Raw genomic sequence first — 18,007 nt, forward strand, 5'->3', positions numbered from 1 at the left:
GATTAATTCCTTTTGGGGTGAGGAGGGGGGTGCATTAATGGGTACAGACCAAGAGAGATTGTATGACCTTTTCAGAACGGGTGTGCTGAACCCACAGTCCCCCTTGTCACAGTTTAAAAACCAGAGGAGCTAGTTTAGAGAAGAAGTTGTTAGCATTCCATTTTTATTATGACATTTCACAGTCATACGATTTAATGTCCCTTGACCAGATTGTCCACCATGAGACGATGGGCTTGAAATGTTATTTAGAGCATTGATAAAAGGTGAGCAGTTCTAAGATGACAGCGAGTCATAAGGCTGGTGGTGTGACATTAATTTTCTCCATAACAGAGATGGAATAAGACGTCATGGTGACAAGCTGTCAATCAGCACTGGCCCCTCAGTGTATCTCGATGCCATAGGATGGGGTATTGCTTCTCCCATAATAGAGCTGAACTGAGATGCTCTCCCTGACAGCTGCTGCAGCCATACAGAAAATATATTATACAGCCTTTCATTAAAAAAATAAAGAGGACTCATCTCCAGAGCATTTCAATCTTTTCCCATCTATTGAGGGCTGAAAAGATTCACAGCAAATCGTGGATTCCTCTGCTATGGAAATTTCAGGCTTCAGAAACCATGCAGGTTTTGAGGCCTTCAACAATAATCATAAATAAGAAGACAGAATATCATCTGATAAATCATTACGTAAAGTTATGTATTTAAAGTAATCTATTAAAGTCATTTGCTTCTCCCAGAGTCTCTGCCGTGGCATTGTACACGCTTCCAGCAGTCTCTGCAGTCACAATGTGCAGTAGATGAATGTAAGCCAGCCGACTTGCTGGAACTAAAAGTTCAAAAATAATTATCCTGCGGGATGTTAACAAAGGTAGCAAAGTGAAACACAGCACTGGTGCCTCTTTGCAGAGTGAGCTTACCAGGATGAAATTTGTAAACGGGACTGTATGGCACTGCAGGAAGGGGGGCAGTCGGTTGGCTTGCTCTGTGTTTGGTTTTTGCTTTGTTTTCTTTCTGAAGCTTGGCGTTTGTTTCAGTCATTGGGAAACTTGGGTAAAATGTGGAAACGTTTTGGTAAATCCTTTCACTTTCATCATGGTATTAGAGCAGAATTATCTCTGTTGTGGTACCAGTTCTGATAAGAAGCTTCCAAACCTTGATCGTTATTATAATAAATGAGGGATGGTGCCAACATGCTTTTGAATTATAACAGTGCTCTCTGCCACACCGTCTCTGCCACCCTCAGCTTGTGAGCACATGAGCAGGAGATTGAGTGTGTGCTGAATAAAGTTGACCATGAGTATTTTTAAGCCATATTTCTGATGATTAACATATTAAAAATGATAAAAATTTATTAACCGTTATCCTGTGATAACGTGCATGAATGTATTGGTATGTGTGTAGCATGTGGGGTACTACACTTAACTGGATTCCTTAGTTCAGAATGCCAAGGTCAAACCTTCACTGTAAACAGTAAATGGTCAGTTGGGGCTTGGGAAATTAATATCAGAGTGTGATTTGACTGTTAGAATTGTCTTATTAATAAAAAGACAGGGATGCATATTATGTGTCCAACATTTTAATGGATAGGTTATCTATGTGTAAACATACTGTAGTTTTTGCAAGCTGACATTTAATATTTCATTTAAGCAGCACCTGCGGTTTTCAGATCAGTGATGTTATTTATTCTGGTTTTCCATAACAGTCGATTTTTGCCTTCATAATAAATTAAAGATTGTTGACTTGACGTTTTACCTGATATTTGCATATTCTAGAAATCTAGACATTATCATAAGCAGTGGAAAAGGTTTCACCTGCACTACATTAAAATTTTAGAAAAAGCCACAGGCAATAAATGCATGAGTCCAGATTTTAAAATACTTCAAAATAAAGATACATGCTAGTATTTATGAACAAGACTTGCAAAAACAACAAAAAATTAGGCCATATATATGAATGATTTAAAATTGATTTGAAAATCTAATTTTAGTCTCCTCTTTCAATTTCCTCCCCTAAGTTATCTAAAAACTAAATTATTATGACAAGTCTGTTATTAATTGATTGCAGATTCAAAGTTGCATTCGATGTTCTAGCATTTGAAATTCTGCAGCTTTTAAATTATATTCGAAGTTAGAGCTTGAGAATTTTGGCATATCATACCTAACTGCTGGTACAATACTCCCAGTTTGTTACTTTTAGTTGTTTGAAAAAAGAGCAGCAACAGAACATACTTTTGAAGCAGCTTTCTAAAACTATGTTGGATGAATAAATGCAAATGTTAGGCTACTCTTTAATTTTCTCTTCCTCTTCTTAATATATGTAGGTATTGCAAAAATTTATGTTAAAAAAAATAATGATATATAGTAAAAGCTTTCTGCCATGGAATTGGAACCATCTTTTAATTCATTTTTTGGATGTTTTTTGCATGTGATGATTGTTATGAAAATTACTAAGTTGTTATAATCCTCTTTTGATTGTTTTTGCTCATATTATTTGCAAGCTATATGCAAGCTTATATATGTATCTATGCTATATCCAAGCTTGCAAATAATGGTCAACCACAACAAAAACAATATTGGCCCTAAGTCACTGTTCAAAATATAATTGGAGCCATCAAAGGGAAAATGTGAACACAGATCTCACAAAAGTATTCAGGAAGAGGAAATATTTTATAGTTTGTATTAATTTTGTTAATACACTGATATAATTTAAAATTTTGATGGACAGTTCATGTACTAGTAGGGGATTAATTCAGTAGAATTATTGTTGTATCTAAGCATCCATATTCTAATTTTTCTGTTGCATTTTTCATTGGTAAGTTAAAGTTGTGACATACTGAAAGAAACACTGACAACTGTATATTCTTCAGAAAATAATAGGTAAAAATATGAGTACGTTAGACAGAATTATACTAACTTGTATCTGGACTAGGGAGGAGACTATTAATATTGCTTTTGGCTTGTCTTTTTTGCAATCCAGAATTATTTTTCTTTTTATTATTTTCTAGAGTCCAATGACGATGTTCCATAACATGAAGGACGTGGGATTTCTTCAGGTGAAGGTCATCAGGGCAGAAGCATTGATGGCAGCTGATGTCACAGGCAAGGATTCATTTAGTTTCTGTGACAGTAAATACTGTGATAAGACTGGGCCTTTTTAGAAGTGAAAAAAAAATGTTTAAAGCAGAACTTTAGATAAAGATTATTGTCTGTTTGCACGGTCTCACCTTCTGCTCATTAAGGAAAAAATCCTCAGACAAACAAACAAAACTTTTGTAAGCAAGGCAGCAAGTCATTCTAATTCTAGCAGAGCCCTACATAGATTATTTCTCAGAAAGGTGAAATACACCTTTTTCTCCATCAGAGGTCCTGGAAAAAATACATAGAAAAGACTTCTTTTTCTAGTAGATACAAATACACAAAATTATCCAAATTAAAGCTAAATTCCAGAGAACAAGGCGAATGAAAGGTGGTAGACTCAGATACTACTTCAAAGTTTTTGCCAAAAAAAAACCCGTTTGATAACTGCCAGATATTTAGCAAGGCTGCTTTTGGTTTCAGTCATCTCAAATAAATGCAGTTTCATGTCACTACTGCTTGTCTGTAACAAGGGAAATAGGAAAAGCGTTTATGTTTTCTAAGTGATATAAGCTGAATGGATAATTTAACCTTTTGCTTTTCAAAATGAAGAAAAATATATTTCAGCCATACTGACCATATTTCTCCAAAATTGTCCAAGTTATCTCCTGTAGTTGCAATCACCTTCACACTGCACAAGTTCTGTGGGGCAAAATGAGCTTGTTCTGTGTCAGAAAATAGCCACCTCTGCTTTAAAAAAAAAAAAAAGAAAAGGAAAGGGAAATAAAAAAGGAAACTCTACTAAACCAGCTGGTTTAACTGCACTTTGGACATAAATGTTCTATTACAGGAGCAGATGTAAATACATAGCAACATACTCACTTTTTAATAGTTTTCTGTAAATTAGTGTGAGTACCAGTATTTATTTTTCTCTCAGACAAGGTGACAGAGCAAATATTTTATTACTGAAACTGATCATCCAGTTTCTGGCACGCAAAATAACAGATTTTATTTTCAGGGAGGCTGGAGAAATGCTTCTAAAGATTCTTCACTCTGCTTTGACCTTATAATCCAATGTGGTCTGAACAGTGAGAGAGATTAGTTTATTCAGGGGCAAATGGGATAATTCAGTCCCTGAACTCATTCAGTTGTTGACTTTTCCAGATCAACATGTCATTTGTGCTGGTTGAACAAATTTTTTGGAAATATGTTTGATTCAATTAAAGATGTACAGAGCTACCAAAAATTTTCAGACATTGCATTTACAACGACAGAAGATGGGGGAGAACACTCAATACCTTCCTGTGTCCCACATATTTTGTTCATTGGCAAGAAAAAACATTTATACGTCAGTTATGTTTTGTAAGATGGCTTTGCATTCCAGACATTACAGAAATCATTGTATAGTTTGGACAAAAATACCTGGTATTTTGAAAAGAGGACAAAGGGTTTTTATTAACTACTGTAGTAATTCATAGCTATTTTTAGTAACGGATCATTCATTTCAGATTAAACTTTGAATAGTAATATTTAGAAAGAGCTCAAAGTAGTTATTTGGTGATTGTCAATAAATCAGGTTTGCAAAAACTGTATAAAACTTGACCCTCCACCTTTATTTAACTGAGCAATACTTATTAGTCAGTGTGGAGAGCGCTGTCATCAGTGGTATAACTTACACGGCTAAGGATTGCTTGTGTAAGTAAAAGCTAAGGACTAGTTTGCTGCTCTTACTATATCGTTTTTTTTTCAGAGTTAATCTTTTGCCCTCCCCTGAGTCTGAAAAGTAGCTGAAACACCTGTATAGTACCTGTGTGGTTTGCTCTGTTTCTTGTCTGCTGAACATATCCTATTTCACTTTCAGGAATGTTTTCATGTGAAGTAATAAATGAAAATTTATTAGTTTGGGCTGAATGGATTTTAAAAATCCTTAATATTCCATCATTAAGCATAAGCATAGACGGAAAAAGATTTCTGTAATCTTTTAAGTAGTCATCAATCTTACTACAGTTGCAAGGATTTTTTTTTCCCTTTCAAAATGTGAAATTTTTCTTTTGTTACCATACATTCATTGAGGAGCATTGTAATACTGTATTAACTCTGTGTGAATAAAGAGCAATTGAGACTCCCGTTGAATGAATGAGTAAAAAGCACAAATTACTTTTTAATGAAACGCTCAATTCTTCTCCTTTCCACAGAAAGCCCATAGCCTTGTTCAGCTGAATGCTACTACAGTAGGTCACTTCAGTTAAGCCCCTTAGTTGATAGTCGAGGGCAGTTTTTTCTCCAGTCTCAATAGCCCAGTGTTGGACAGTGCACTTCAGATCCTTAAGGTTCGTACAGATTTTTTTTTTAAGCAGAGAGAAATTAAGGGTAGTCATTCAGGCCTTGGTTTACCACCCCCACACAAACACGTGTATTGAACAAGATGCAAGGGTGGGCTGAAATTTTGGTGAAGATGAGAGCAGGGGATCAAGTGGGCACTACCAGTTTGAAAATGGGGTGCCGCTCGAACATGCCCTAACTGGGTTTGAAAAATAGCCCAGAAAAGAACAAAGTGAGACTTCTCACTCAGCCTGCTTGCAAGGAAGTTTAGGAAAGGGGACGGCTGAGGGGTTGAGGCATCTTCCAGGACTGAGGCCTTTGAGAGAATTGCTGGGTCTATGAGGATACTTCCCCTGGAAAACCAGCATCTTTCCGTGGTTCAAACACAATTTCAGGGCTTCCACCAATGCAAAATTATGTTCTGTTGGAAATTGTGGTCACAGCAAATACTCCTTCCTGGAAAAGATGTCTTTTTTAATATGTTTTTTTTGAAACTGTAATCTAACAAATGGAAAGACATTGAGTGTGATGTTTACTTTTTCCTTCTCTTCCTGAAAAGAAAGTTTCATTTAAATCTGCTATTGTATTTTAGCTATTCAGTACAAGGCTGTTTTCTCCCTAAATCCTCAGCTAAAAGAAGTTATACTTTCCCCACATCTTTGCTGACTTGTGGTACCTCTGGAAGACCAGAAAACCTTCTCGAGAGCTCGGCTGCTTGCGGAGCTGTGGCATAGCAGTGTGTGTGCCTACAGGGACATCCTTTTGCATGAAGAAATATTCTGTTGGTGCAGGAAAACGTGAGGTGTAATGGACTCATCATGTCCGTTTGCCTCTGAAATTAATACATATTCTGTTCTTCTAGCCCGTATGAGTTTTGGAAAGCAATAGACCCTTCACCATGACATAGTGCCAGTTTAGGCAATAGCCAGGTAAGCGTGTTCCTTCTGCAGCAAAGTTACGTAGAGGTGGTGGTGGAAGGCTGCTGGCTTCGCAGGCAGTGCTTGCATCTCCTTTACTGGGACAGATGCATTCCTCATTTTCCTTGTACCACGAGATAAAATTCAAAACCTATGCCTTGTTATTGATGAGAAGCAAGCAGGGTGGGAAAAGATGTGCTACAGGTTTCATCAACTTCAGCAAAAGTCCTATTATTTTAAGGAATAATAGTTAGCAACTCATTAGCGGAGCGAAATCCAAGCTCCATGTGACGGCCTGCCTGGAAAACAGTTTGTTTTGCTGTCTTTGGGCTTTAATTAAGACGTGTTCAATTCTAGCCCCCTGGCTTCCCTCTTCCCCTGCCCCCACCCCACTCGCGGTGTCACAGACCGGCGATCAGACGCTTTCAGATGGTCCAGCCCATGACTTTGACCTTCTGCGCGGTCCGGCGTTCCCTGGGGAACCGTTCAGCTCATGAGGTCTGATTTCACACTTCCAGGATGCCTCGGCTCTCTTAACAATGACAGGGAGACAAAGCCCTTTAGAACGGGCCGCATGGGGACTTGTTTAAATTGGAAACTAGAGAGGAGTCAAGGAACAAGGTTACAGGCTACAGAATAGTGCTTTTAATAAAGAGCTCACAGCTCTGGTTCAGCTCAAAGAGGGCTACCTCTGTACGATTAATTGAGACATTTATCTGGAGCATCTTAGGCCTCTACTTTCTCACAGAATTATGTGATAAATATCAGCTAAGAGGCAAATGAGATGTGCATGAAATGAATTTTTAACACTTTGATTACTGTGTCTCCAGTCTTCATTAGAAGTAAATTTATTTGTATTTCTGACCTCATTATTAATCAATTGTCTGCGGTTTTTTTGGGTACCGTGATTTCAGAACCTGGTATATCAGACAGATTTTAGTAGAGCTCAGTGATACTTAGGTTTGCAGTGAAAAGCTTTTCAGGCTTCTCCTTCTCTGGAGAACAGAAAAAAGCATGGAAAATGAGGCAGGTTTTGTGGTTTTGTTGTGGTTTTTTTTTTATTATTTTTATGTCTGGAATTCAGCCTCTCTTCTAAGAAAATTCCATGTTAAAATTTTGATTAAAGCTGTTGAATGTAGGATAAAGATACCAAGATGGCTAAATGTGCAGAATGTAAATGAGTTTTCTAAAATCTGTTCTATTAAAATGTCCTAATATCACATGTGTAAAAATAGTCTTTGAAATTGTTCTTCAAATGCTAGGAAATGTCAGAGTGATGTACACAAACATTAAATTCACAAAGGTATGGAAGCCCATGCATGTAAAATTGAAGGAATAAATTCAGAGGCCCTTTGGAAATATGGTTCCAAAAGTAATTTGGTCTGTCAATTAGTGCAACCAGATTTCAATATACACTTGAATTATCTTCACAAAGTACAGAAATCTACTAGATGGGCAGTAGTGTGTGTTGGATAAAATCTCACCTGGTCCTGTCTGTACAGGTCACCTGAAGACATCAGTCCAATATCTTGTACTGCAAAACTACTTTTTTTAAAGAAAGTAGGAGTTTTAGGATTCTAATGGCAAAATTAGGATTTAAAAGATATTTTTGGTTAACCATAGCATTTAGAATTAAATATACAGTGAAATGATGACTTGTGATTATTAACATTAGTATTTTTTTCTGTAAATATTCTGTGGAAATGAATTTAACACGATTGTGACACTACACTGAATCGCCTGGTAAGATACCTCACAAAGTCATGATATCAGTCCTTTGCAGCATGTTTGTAGTAGCACTGTTAAAGAGGAGTTATCATTTCCATTTTAAAGATGGAAAACTAAGAAAGGTTAACTGACTCAGCTAAGGCCGACAGAGCAAGTCCTTGTCAAAGCTGGCTTTTGGCTTGGGTCCTGTACTTAATCCATTAGATAAGGCAGCTTCTCATGCTATTGAACCATTCCTCCTCCTGGCCAAAGGTCAGACTGGCTGCTCTGTTGCAAGCAGCTGGCTGGCAGGGAGCTTGGAACAACATTAGTGACATTAGCGTCTGCATGAGTGGCACTGCCCCCCAGAGTCATGAACTGGCTGTCTTGTCTTCCCGAAAAATAAAGGCCTTTTTTGGCTGTGGGGACTTAGATCTGTAATGGACAGGCATGGCCAGCAGTAGGGAAAAACTGTAATAGCCTATGAAATATTCAAACAATATCTCAGCTTTCATAACTACATTGAACTTGGTTGAACTTTGTGAAGTTGTGGTTTGTGAACTTGACTTTTAGAAGTAGAAATGGAATTGAGATCTCCTATTAAATTTTTAAGCTATCCAAAACATTTTTAGTAGTCTTTGTGATTCTAGTTCAGTTTGAGTAATGTAATTTGAACAATGCAAAAAAATCATGTAATACTTAGTTCAGAATAAAGTTAGCGATTTACTTAAAATCAGCTCATGGTCTAGCCAGTGCTGCAGTTGGCTTTCTGTCAGTTTATATAACTTTACAGTCTAATCAGTGGCAGGTAAATGGTAAATGCCAATCTATATTTAGCCTGCCACATGGTCCCTTTTGTTAAGAAAACTGTTGAAGAAACAAAGTTAGGACATTATTTGTGTCTTTGGAGATATACTGAAGCAATGCAACGCATTCTATAGCCATGGTAGAAGTATCTCCACAGGGCTCACGGCAGCTAGCCCTGTACTTCAATCCTTGTGAAGTGCAGTAAGTTTTTCTAGGGACAAGTAGGTCTGCCGTATGCTTCTTGGCTTGCATCTACTCTGAAAAGCAATAGCATCAATGCTAGTTCCTTCTAAGAGTCCAGGGCAGCTCTGATTAAGAAAGAGTCATTCTGCAATGATTGATGGTCTTTCTGGTTTTTTTCTTTTCTTTCCAACAAGATGGAATTTCAAAGATTGAAAACAGAAAAGCATGATGTTTATGAATGTACACAGATGTTTCTTTCCTGTATAAAACAGGGAGTCATCTTACTGCACACAATATGGATGTTTCCATGTGTTTGTTTACTGAAGTCCATTTTTTACAATATTAACTGAATAATATGCAGATGACATGCATTTTCTGGAGACAAATGCATGTATTTAATAGAGTTTTATAATAAAAGAACATCACAGTTTAACTTGTACAAAACATGGCAAGCAAAAAATGTAAATTTAAGCTTTGATAGCTTTTCATCAAGGCAGACTCATATTTGTGTGCCAGTGGAGCTAGAAAGTGAGTACAAAAGTGCATATATGTTGAATTGAAGTCCCTGTTTGGAAGAACTGCAGTGCTCTAAAATAAATTTTTGCTGGGAAAACAATCTTCCAAGAATAAAAAATTTTTATTGGACAACTTCCACCTCAGGGACCATTGAAGGACATATATGTTTAACTTGCCCAGAAATATGAATTATACTGTATTGCAGTTTGACAGCTCTAATATTCAGGTAAAGTTCGTATTTATACAAAGAAAAGATACTTGTCTGATTTGGTCACATTTCATTCGATCTCTTGTGGAAAAGCAGTACTCTCAGAATTCAATTTGAGATGAAGTCCAATGTTTTGTAGTTTCAGCTACCCACTAGACTGGACAGAGGCCAGCTCATCTCTGGCCTTGAAGACGGGCTGCAGTGGCATGTGTGTGAGACCGACCCATCAGCCCTAGAACATCACTTCACAAGGGTTCACAAGCCACCTAACATCTCTGGTGCTTGCTGATGAGTTCCAGCATAGCAAGCCAGCTGATGTACAAATGTGGAAGTTCTGTGGTCTTCGAACTGATGGAAAGGGTCTTTCCCAAACTTTTCCAAGTGAAAAACATAGCAAAACTGTTAGGCAATGTGGTGCTCTAGCTACTTGAGAAGAAAATTCAGAAGCTAAAATTGTGTGGAGTTTGAGGTTTTGTTGTTTTGATTTTCTAAATATTTAGAGAAACAATAATTGTCAGTTTTTAGGTCTCTTTTCTATACACTTGTAGGAGAAAAATGTTGTTCCAATGACAAACATTCTGAGCTCTAGATAGTGAATCTGAGCTCCAAACTTACTTTATTTCTTTTGTGAAAGACTTCCTGGGCTGTGGGGGACTCTGAGTTTTGAAGCAAATAACAAATAAGACCTCCCCTGTTCCTGGTTATAGCCTCTCTTGCAGTTTAACCACTGTTGTAGAGTTGGGCTGGTTTGAGTGGATGGGTGTACAGTTCATCCAGGTGCATGCAGTAGTTCTGAGAAGGTGACAAGTGAAAGGGTAACGTTTTAATTAATGTGTGCATAGTGTGCCATGTGAGGGGCACAGTGCTGATTGAAGTAAAATACTTAGATCTAAGTAAAGTAATCTCCGTTTGTGGTCTGTTCTTGCCGACTGTCCAAAGATTAAATGCAATATAACATAGCACAAACAAGGATATCTGTCAAACTGGATGCAATGTGTGGCATGATTAATAAAATGCGAAGCTTCAAAAGAGAAGTAGTTTTTTCTTTTTTTTTCAGTGGTAGCTTACATTACAATAGAATTCCTTCTAGGGGACATTCTCCAGGTCTGTAATGGGTAAAAGGGAAAAAACGTAAGGGAGATCCATCAAAAGAGAAGCTGCTTTCCCTTCCAGATTATTATGCATATTATGTAAATTAGCACTTTATTTCTGTCATTTCAGGAGCCCTTATGACTGTATAAATAGAGTCCAAAAAGCATGAGATGTTACAGCAACAGAATGGATTAATGAGATTTGTTTTACTTCTTATGGAGGTTTACTGTAGGTTTGATTCCATCAGTGTGAAGGTGTACTTCACTGGTTTTACTACCTTTGTGTCTCATGAATTCCTTCAAACGGTGCTAGGTCTAGTAGTGATTAGTCCCACTGAGGTCTTGGGATTACTCAAAATAATAAGTACTGGTTTTGGTGGTGCTGGGAGCATGCTCTTAATGTGTAAGTGCCTTAAGCAGGTGGTGGCCGTCTTATTCTTTACACAGCACTGAGCATACATTTAGGGCTGTATTCAGAAGACGTTTGTGGATGTCGCGTTCGATAGAGTTAAGTACCTCTAAAGTCACTGGAACAGTAGCTAGAGGCCTACAAAAGGCACGCAGTGGGGAGCTAGTTGGAAGATTCTCGGTAGACATGGGGGTTTGGGTAGAATTTCTTCACATATGACAGGTGATATATGGAGATATATGACAGTTGTGATTTAGTCTGTAGTGAAAGGCATACTTGTGACAACATAATCCAGAATGATGTAATTGAGTTTATGCAGCGCAAGTCTAATCGAAGGTTTGAAGTGTGCGTCTAGAACTGCTAAATGGTCAGCACATACTTTTCTGAACACATGTGGTTCTTTTTTATAAAGATGAGGTAAACCATTTATCCATCCCTTGTTTGAAATCGCTTGTTGCATTAGCTAGACAGACGTTGTCTGAGCTGATAAGAGTATGTGTTGTGCTTAACGTACTGCTTTTGAATAATACAGTGAAGAATATATGTTTTAAGTTCCTGGATTTCCTTGGTCCTCCTAGAGACCAAAGAGACCTAAGGATGACGTCTTTTAATATTTTAGTGCTCTCTTAAGGCTTTCATTGGGAATGATCCCATTATTTTGAACACTCTTGCAATGTAGCAGGTTGCCATGGCTGTCAGTGAGAGTTAAGATTGCAGTTATTCTTTCTAATATGAGAACTTGAAAGATGACAGATGGATATGAGTTTCACCAAGTACTTGTACATTGCTCTGGCTTTGTCTTTCTGGATCATGTTCGCTTATTTGGGTTGGTATCCAAATAACGTTTGCACATACCATATGTTTAGCACGTCAGCGAAGAGTGTTGCCTTTCAGATACCCAGCTTGGTTATGAGTATTTCAGCATACGGAAGAAGTGCCCATAGGCGATGGTGAAGGGCTATGCATATGGGAACTTCATAGCCTCCTCATATGGTAAAAACAGTATTCGTTAGCAGAGATGTTCATAGCTGGGAAACTTCTACTTGTCAACCATAATTGGGCCTTCCCTTGTACCATTTCACAATATTTCCTTTTGTCAAATTCAATCTCAAACTGTTTTCAAGTAATAGGGAGAGAAGACATGAAATGTTGAGTGTGAGAGGAGAATTTTTTTATTTCTGAAAACCATTCATCTTTGGTTTGATCAAGGACCTCTGTGATTGATGCTACATATTATTTAGCTTTCTTAAGTGGATTGATACCCATATAAATCTATAAGGAGCGTCATTGAAAAAGTGCATGTCAACAGATGCAGAAAATAAATGAATGTAGTAAATACTTTGTTTACAGAAGGTGGCCTTTAGACACTGCAGTGCATTTTCCTGTGTCTGTATACGATTAATAAGCACAAATCGCATTGTACCATCATATGCAAATATGATTGATGATACTTTAAAAAAGGAGATAAAGTAATATCTAGCTCACCTGCTGTGTCAGTTGTGCCTTGTTGTAACTATCTTCTGGGTGTTTCTTGTTAAAATACTGAAACCTAAAGAACCTAAATAAATAGGTTTAAGTTTCCTACCACCTTTCAGGCTTGTGAAGTAGGAAAACATTGAGATGTGTGATATATCCATCTCTGCTGACTAATGAATTAATCATTTTTCAAGTTTAATGGGAAAGATTCAGTGGTATATTGTTTTCTAGAGAAGGTAAACATCAACTCTTAACTGTAATTCACAATGTGTTTAAAACAATTATTCTTTATCATTAAAGTTAATAATATGCACATTAACCTCTGATGTAGCCTGAATCAATACTGCAGTTTGGGAGCTGCGACCCCTGAACAGCTTTGTCTAAATATTGACTTCATTGTCATTTGTATAAGGTATGAAACAAATTACATGCCTCCTTAATACCATTAATGTAGCCCCATTGAGCTACTCAATTTATGGCTTCTTATAATGCGTGACAAAGCATTCTGGAATTATTGAAGACATAGTGAAATACAATTGCTTAGTGTGCTAGATTTGATTGTGGAAGGCCAATGCCAACACTCAATAACTTTGAAACACTTTAGTGTCCAAAGAAAATCCAGAGACAAGAACAAACCACTCTGTAGTATGCAACTCAGTTGTTAACTTCCGTCAAAGTTCCCTTGGGTTCTGGAAGCAGCAATTTACTCTACAGCTTTCTACTAATATATTTGTAGCCTTACATGAAAATAATATATACTCTTGTATTCTGTGCCAAAGGCAAAGGTTGTTCTCTTCGATTACTGCAGGAATTCAAAATAGGTAGGAGGGATAGCATCTCTCTGTCTTGGCCAGCATTTATAGTGGTTGTCATTACTGTCATAATTTGAAATATGAGTTAAATAATTTACTCCACACTGTGATTTCTTCCCTTTATTGCCTCTTCATTGCAACTGCCTTCTCACCATGCCCCTCATGTTTTCGTTACTGCTCTTTCCATCATAGCTGTTCCTCAGATCTTCCTTGCAACACCTTGTTACCCTTCTAGGAAATTTCAGGGTTGCCCCCAAACCCTGGAGATACCAATCTTTCCTTCTTTTGCTTCCTCCCTCTTCAGAGAGCTCCTTTTTTACACAAGCAAACTGTTGTTAAGCATGACATTCAAGTGTCTAGTTTTCTTCTTCTCCTTTCCAAATACAAACCTTGACCTCGTGGATATCTAAGAAAAAGCTTAGTATAAATTTCATGTTTTCCCCCTAAACGTTCAGCTAGGATGATTTTTCTTGCTCTTTGCTTGATGTGTAAGCACTGCTTACCTGCAGTCATTGGCTATAAGCTGCTTATTTCACATTCAGGGGCACCCTACCACACACACACACATTTCTTTTCCCTATTGTTTTTCTTTAGCTTAAAACAAAAAATAATCAACTTCCATATCCAGTCTAGGATACTGCTTCCATTATCTACATATTACATTTTCAAAGCAGCATCTTCATACTTTCTCCTGTGATGGCTTTCATGCTGAGGGACCTTCTTATAAATATATGCAAAGCTACTTCATTGTGCTTTAATGTATACAAAAATCTCAACCACGTTTGAGCTTCTGCTGTGCTGAGACTACAGCCCATCATTCCAGCTGATATCGTCTCATTGTTTAATTGTACTTGCCCATTTTCTCTGGTGTTAGGCTTTTATCTGAGGCTGTCTTTAAGGCTTTTTGATTTTGGGGAGAGGATTTGTACAGCATGAAACATGTAGGGCATAGTAATCTTTGGATAAGTATCATAGGTGCTATGTTATTACAAATAATATGGAATAATACATTTCCTTCATATCAAAATGCTTTAATTATGTTATCATTACAGTCAATGTAGGACTGGCACCATTAAAGTAAAGTTCTCTTAGCTGTCTCAGAAGGGTGCTTGGCACCTTTTAGGAACATGCTGTTTTTTCATCAGAAGAGACTGTATGGTGTTTTTTTTTCTTTTCTTTTTTTTTTAAAGACAAAAAAGATGTTCTTTTAGTGAACAATGTTAATAGATTACAGAGATGAACAGCCTGTTATGATCATCTTGAATATAATGCAGACCATAGGACTTCCCTGAATTAGTTCCTGAGAGAATTACAATGCAGCTTAGAAAAAGGAAAAAAAAACGCCAAACTAATTTTTATTTAAACCTTGCTCATGGTGGGTTTTCTTAGTTTATAAATTTTGTTCCAAATTTTCTCTTTTAGGTAAAAGTGACCCATTTTGTGTAGTTGAATTGAACAACGACAGACTGCTGACACATACCGTCTACAAGAACCTCAATCCGGAATGGAACAAAATCTTCACATTGTAGGTGTTTGGATTTTGTGAGTGTCTTGTGGGGGTAGAGGTTTGTTTTTTTTTTTTTTGTAGGGGGAGAGGGTGTTTTGAAGGTGATGTACGTGTGAATCAGATACCTACTGCTGATTCTGAAGAAAGATAGTGATGACATACTGATATTTCTAAACGAAACAGCTGAATAGTTTTTTTGAGGATTAAAAGCATGAAAAAATTAGAGAAGAGGTACCATTCTAAAGGTAAAAAAGCAAGGTCTGTTTCTTGGAAACCAGGTGTGAGTAATGCTAAGCACTCCAGACCCCTGCTAGCTTCAGTGAGAGTTTCAAGGGCCAAATCCATCACACTGGATTTGGCCCTAAAGTTTTGGGTGGAAAAAAGGATGCTGTGATTATGACCTTCATTAAAATGTGGTTGTTAACTTTAATAAGCGTTAGATAACTATATAAAGGAAGGAATTTTAAATGCATTCATACTTCTCTGAATTATGATCAGATACTTGCCACTTGTTCTTTCCATTTACCAACTGCACTTCTCACAGTACCATCTAGTATCATACTGGTACCGGGTAAAATGCAGTCTTAAATGCTTGGTTTATTGGGAAGTGATGCGGTTGGGTTTTTTAATCCTCCTGTTATTTTGAAGGCAGTAAAAGGCTCAGACAAAATAGAAAAAAGTCTTCCACAAACAAACTATTCCTGTTATTTGTCTTGCTCAGTTGCCTCCTTATTCTCCCTGCTTCTCTCTATCTGGCTGCAATGTGACACCAATGAGTAGAAATCTGATCAGTTGCAGGTTTCTCTGCTGCCGAAATCAGCTAACAATCAACTGCAAAACCAGTAGAAGCTTTAGCTTTGTGTACATGTTCTTCACTTTATCATAAATGAAAATACCGTGTTTTGCCCTTGATTTCAAAACACGGTCTGATTTTCATTCTTTTCTCTTTTTTCCTCTAAATTTGTCATTTATATATTTGGCATCTGTAGTTTTTCTTGCTCTGCAGTGAGCTCTCAGGAATGAACTCAGAGCAAAAGAAAAAATCTCACAACAGTTGTACTTCTCATTAGCTTATTAACGTAGTTCTCATTTATGTATCTGCAAAACCACGCTAAATTCTTCATTAATTTATTTTTAATTATATGCTAATAGAGCCAATAACTAATCAACCTCTACTGCTTGACAGTGTTCTCTACATAAGAAATTGCCCAGTTTTGTAGAGGACGAAAGACTAATCAGGAATCAAATAAATAAACTCAAAACGCTTTCACCTCTCTTCTGTGTGTATTTGCATTGACTATTTTATTTATTTATTTATTTATTTTATTTTTATTTATGCTCAGATTTGTTAATTAATTTTGGGCTAGCAATCCAGTTTCATCTGGAGACATATCTGAAGTTAAACTGCTTTGCTTGAATTCACATTTCCTGGATCAGCCATTTGATCAAAGATGAGTGCTCTCAAACAATTCTGTTTTTTCCTCGGAATAAGGAACGTGAGATTTTCACTTGAGAGTTTACAGTGTACAGTGACATTTGTTGTGCGTGGTGGAGGAGTGTTCGATAGCTTGCAGGCGAAAAACAGTAGTAGCTGAAAAAATGCATCATTTTGTATTGCTTGTTCCTAATTTGTTGTAATGACTGTTGTGTGTTTGTAATTAAGCAAGGATTTTAGAATTAAAGAGCTTGTGCTCAGTGCGAGGATGTGCTTGTGCAGCTCGTAGTTATTTTTGTTTAGAAACCTACATATTTCACAGTATTTGCAGTCAGAATTGCTGCTAGGATAGCGGTGTTTCAGGGATAGTCTTTAAAGGCTCTCAGTCCTGCTGCTCGTGGCTGTAAATCCTCCAGCGCTGCTCTGTGCTGGCTCTCCTTGCAGCTCGTGCAGTGCAAACCCCAGGTAGGAGATTTAAAGCAACATCCTTTGGAAAACTTCCTCTGGGAAAGCCTCGCAGAGAGCGTGAGCGATCGCTGCAGCCCTTAGAAAGCGTTCCGGTTATACGGAGGGGTGCCTCATTTACTCAAGTTCTGTTCTCTGCCGTGGCTTGGAATAATAGACGGATATCTGTTTTTGCTAACCTTTCACGCTTTTGTCCTTGGTACCCGCTGGTGTAGGTGACTTCTCTCTTCTGTGTGTGCTTCTCCCTTTGTAGCAACATTAAAGACATCCACTCAGTGCTCGAGGTGACAGTTTATGACGAAGACCGCGATCGGAGTGCTGACTTTCTAGGCAAAGTTGCTATACCATTGCTCTCTGTAAGTTTCATTCACCTGACATACCACTCTGTATTTTTCCGTCTGAAGGAGAGGGGAGAAAGGGAAAAAAAAAAAAAAAAAAAGATTTGCAGCTCTGTGTCTGTCATTTCTCAACCAAGGTCTGTAATAAGAACACTAAAATTTTAACATACTCAATTCACGGCCATGTTGAATCCCATGATAGTTAATTTTTCCTGACAGACTCGGCCCTGGTAATGAACAGGTACTTGTCAGACTTGCCACAGTTGTTTTGGGTTCTCTGTCAGTTTCAGCAGCTGGGGGTCAGGGGTCGTCGGGGGGGTGTATTCAGCGGAGACCACGAGACAGACGGCTGTCATGTCCTTTTCCTGCAGATTCAAAATGGTGAACAGAAAGCCTACGTCTTGAAAAACAAGCAGCTGACAGGGCCAACAAAGGGGGTCATCTATCTTGAAATAGATGTGATTTTTAATGCTGTAAGTCTTAACTTTGACTTTTTTGTAGTGCTAAAGAGTTCAGTTTCATGAAAGCTTTTGTTCCTGATTTGTAGAAAATTTCTGTCATTCCTCATTTTCTCTAAACCTTGATGTATACTACAGAATACTCTTCTGCCACTGCCTGGCACACCCTCTCTTTTTGTTGCTGCTGCCGCTGCTATTGCTGCTAACGTAAGGAGCAGCAACTCATGCCTCTGTGTACATTTACGTGTCGCAGGCTTGGCAGCCATGACTTTGAAACTTCGT

General features: G+C 37.7%; 1 protein-coding gene across 1 annotated transcript in view; it reads left to right on the forward strand.

The window, feature by feature from the left end:
• Window positions 1–18,007, forward strand: part of MCTP1 (multiple C2 and transmembrane domain containing 1) — a 276,216-nt gene that overhangs the window by 160,864 nt on the left and 97,345 nt on the right. The window contains exons 10-13 of the mRNA XM_068422462.1: window positions 3,005–3,098; window positions 14,945–15,047; window positions 17,183–17,285; window positions 17,639–17,740. Of these exons, the coding sequence (XP_068278563.1) occupies window positions 3,005–3,098; window positions 14,945–15,047; window positions 17,183–17,285; window positions 17,639–17,740 (402 nt within the window). The remainder of the gene's footprint in view (window positions 1–3,004; window positions 3,099–14,944; window positions 15,048–17,182; window positions 17,286–17,638; window positions 17,741–18,007) is intronic.

The sequence above is a fragment of the Nyctibius grandis genome, chromosome Z (genome assembly GCF_013368605.1).
Source record: "Nyctibius grandis isolate bNycGra1 chromosome Z, bNycGra1.pri, whole genome shotgun sequence".
Lineage (NCBI taxonomy): Eukaryota > Metazoa > Chordata > Aves > Nyctibiiformes > Nyctibiidae > Nyctibius > Nyctibius grandis.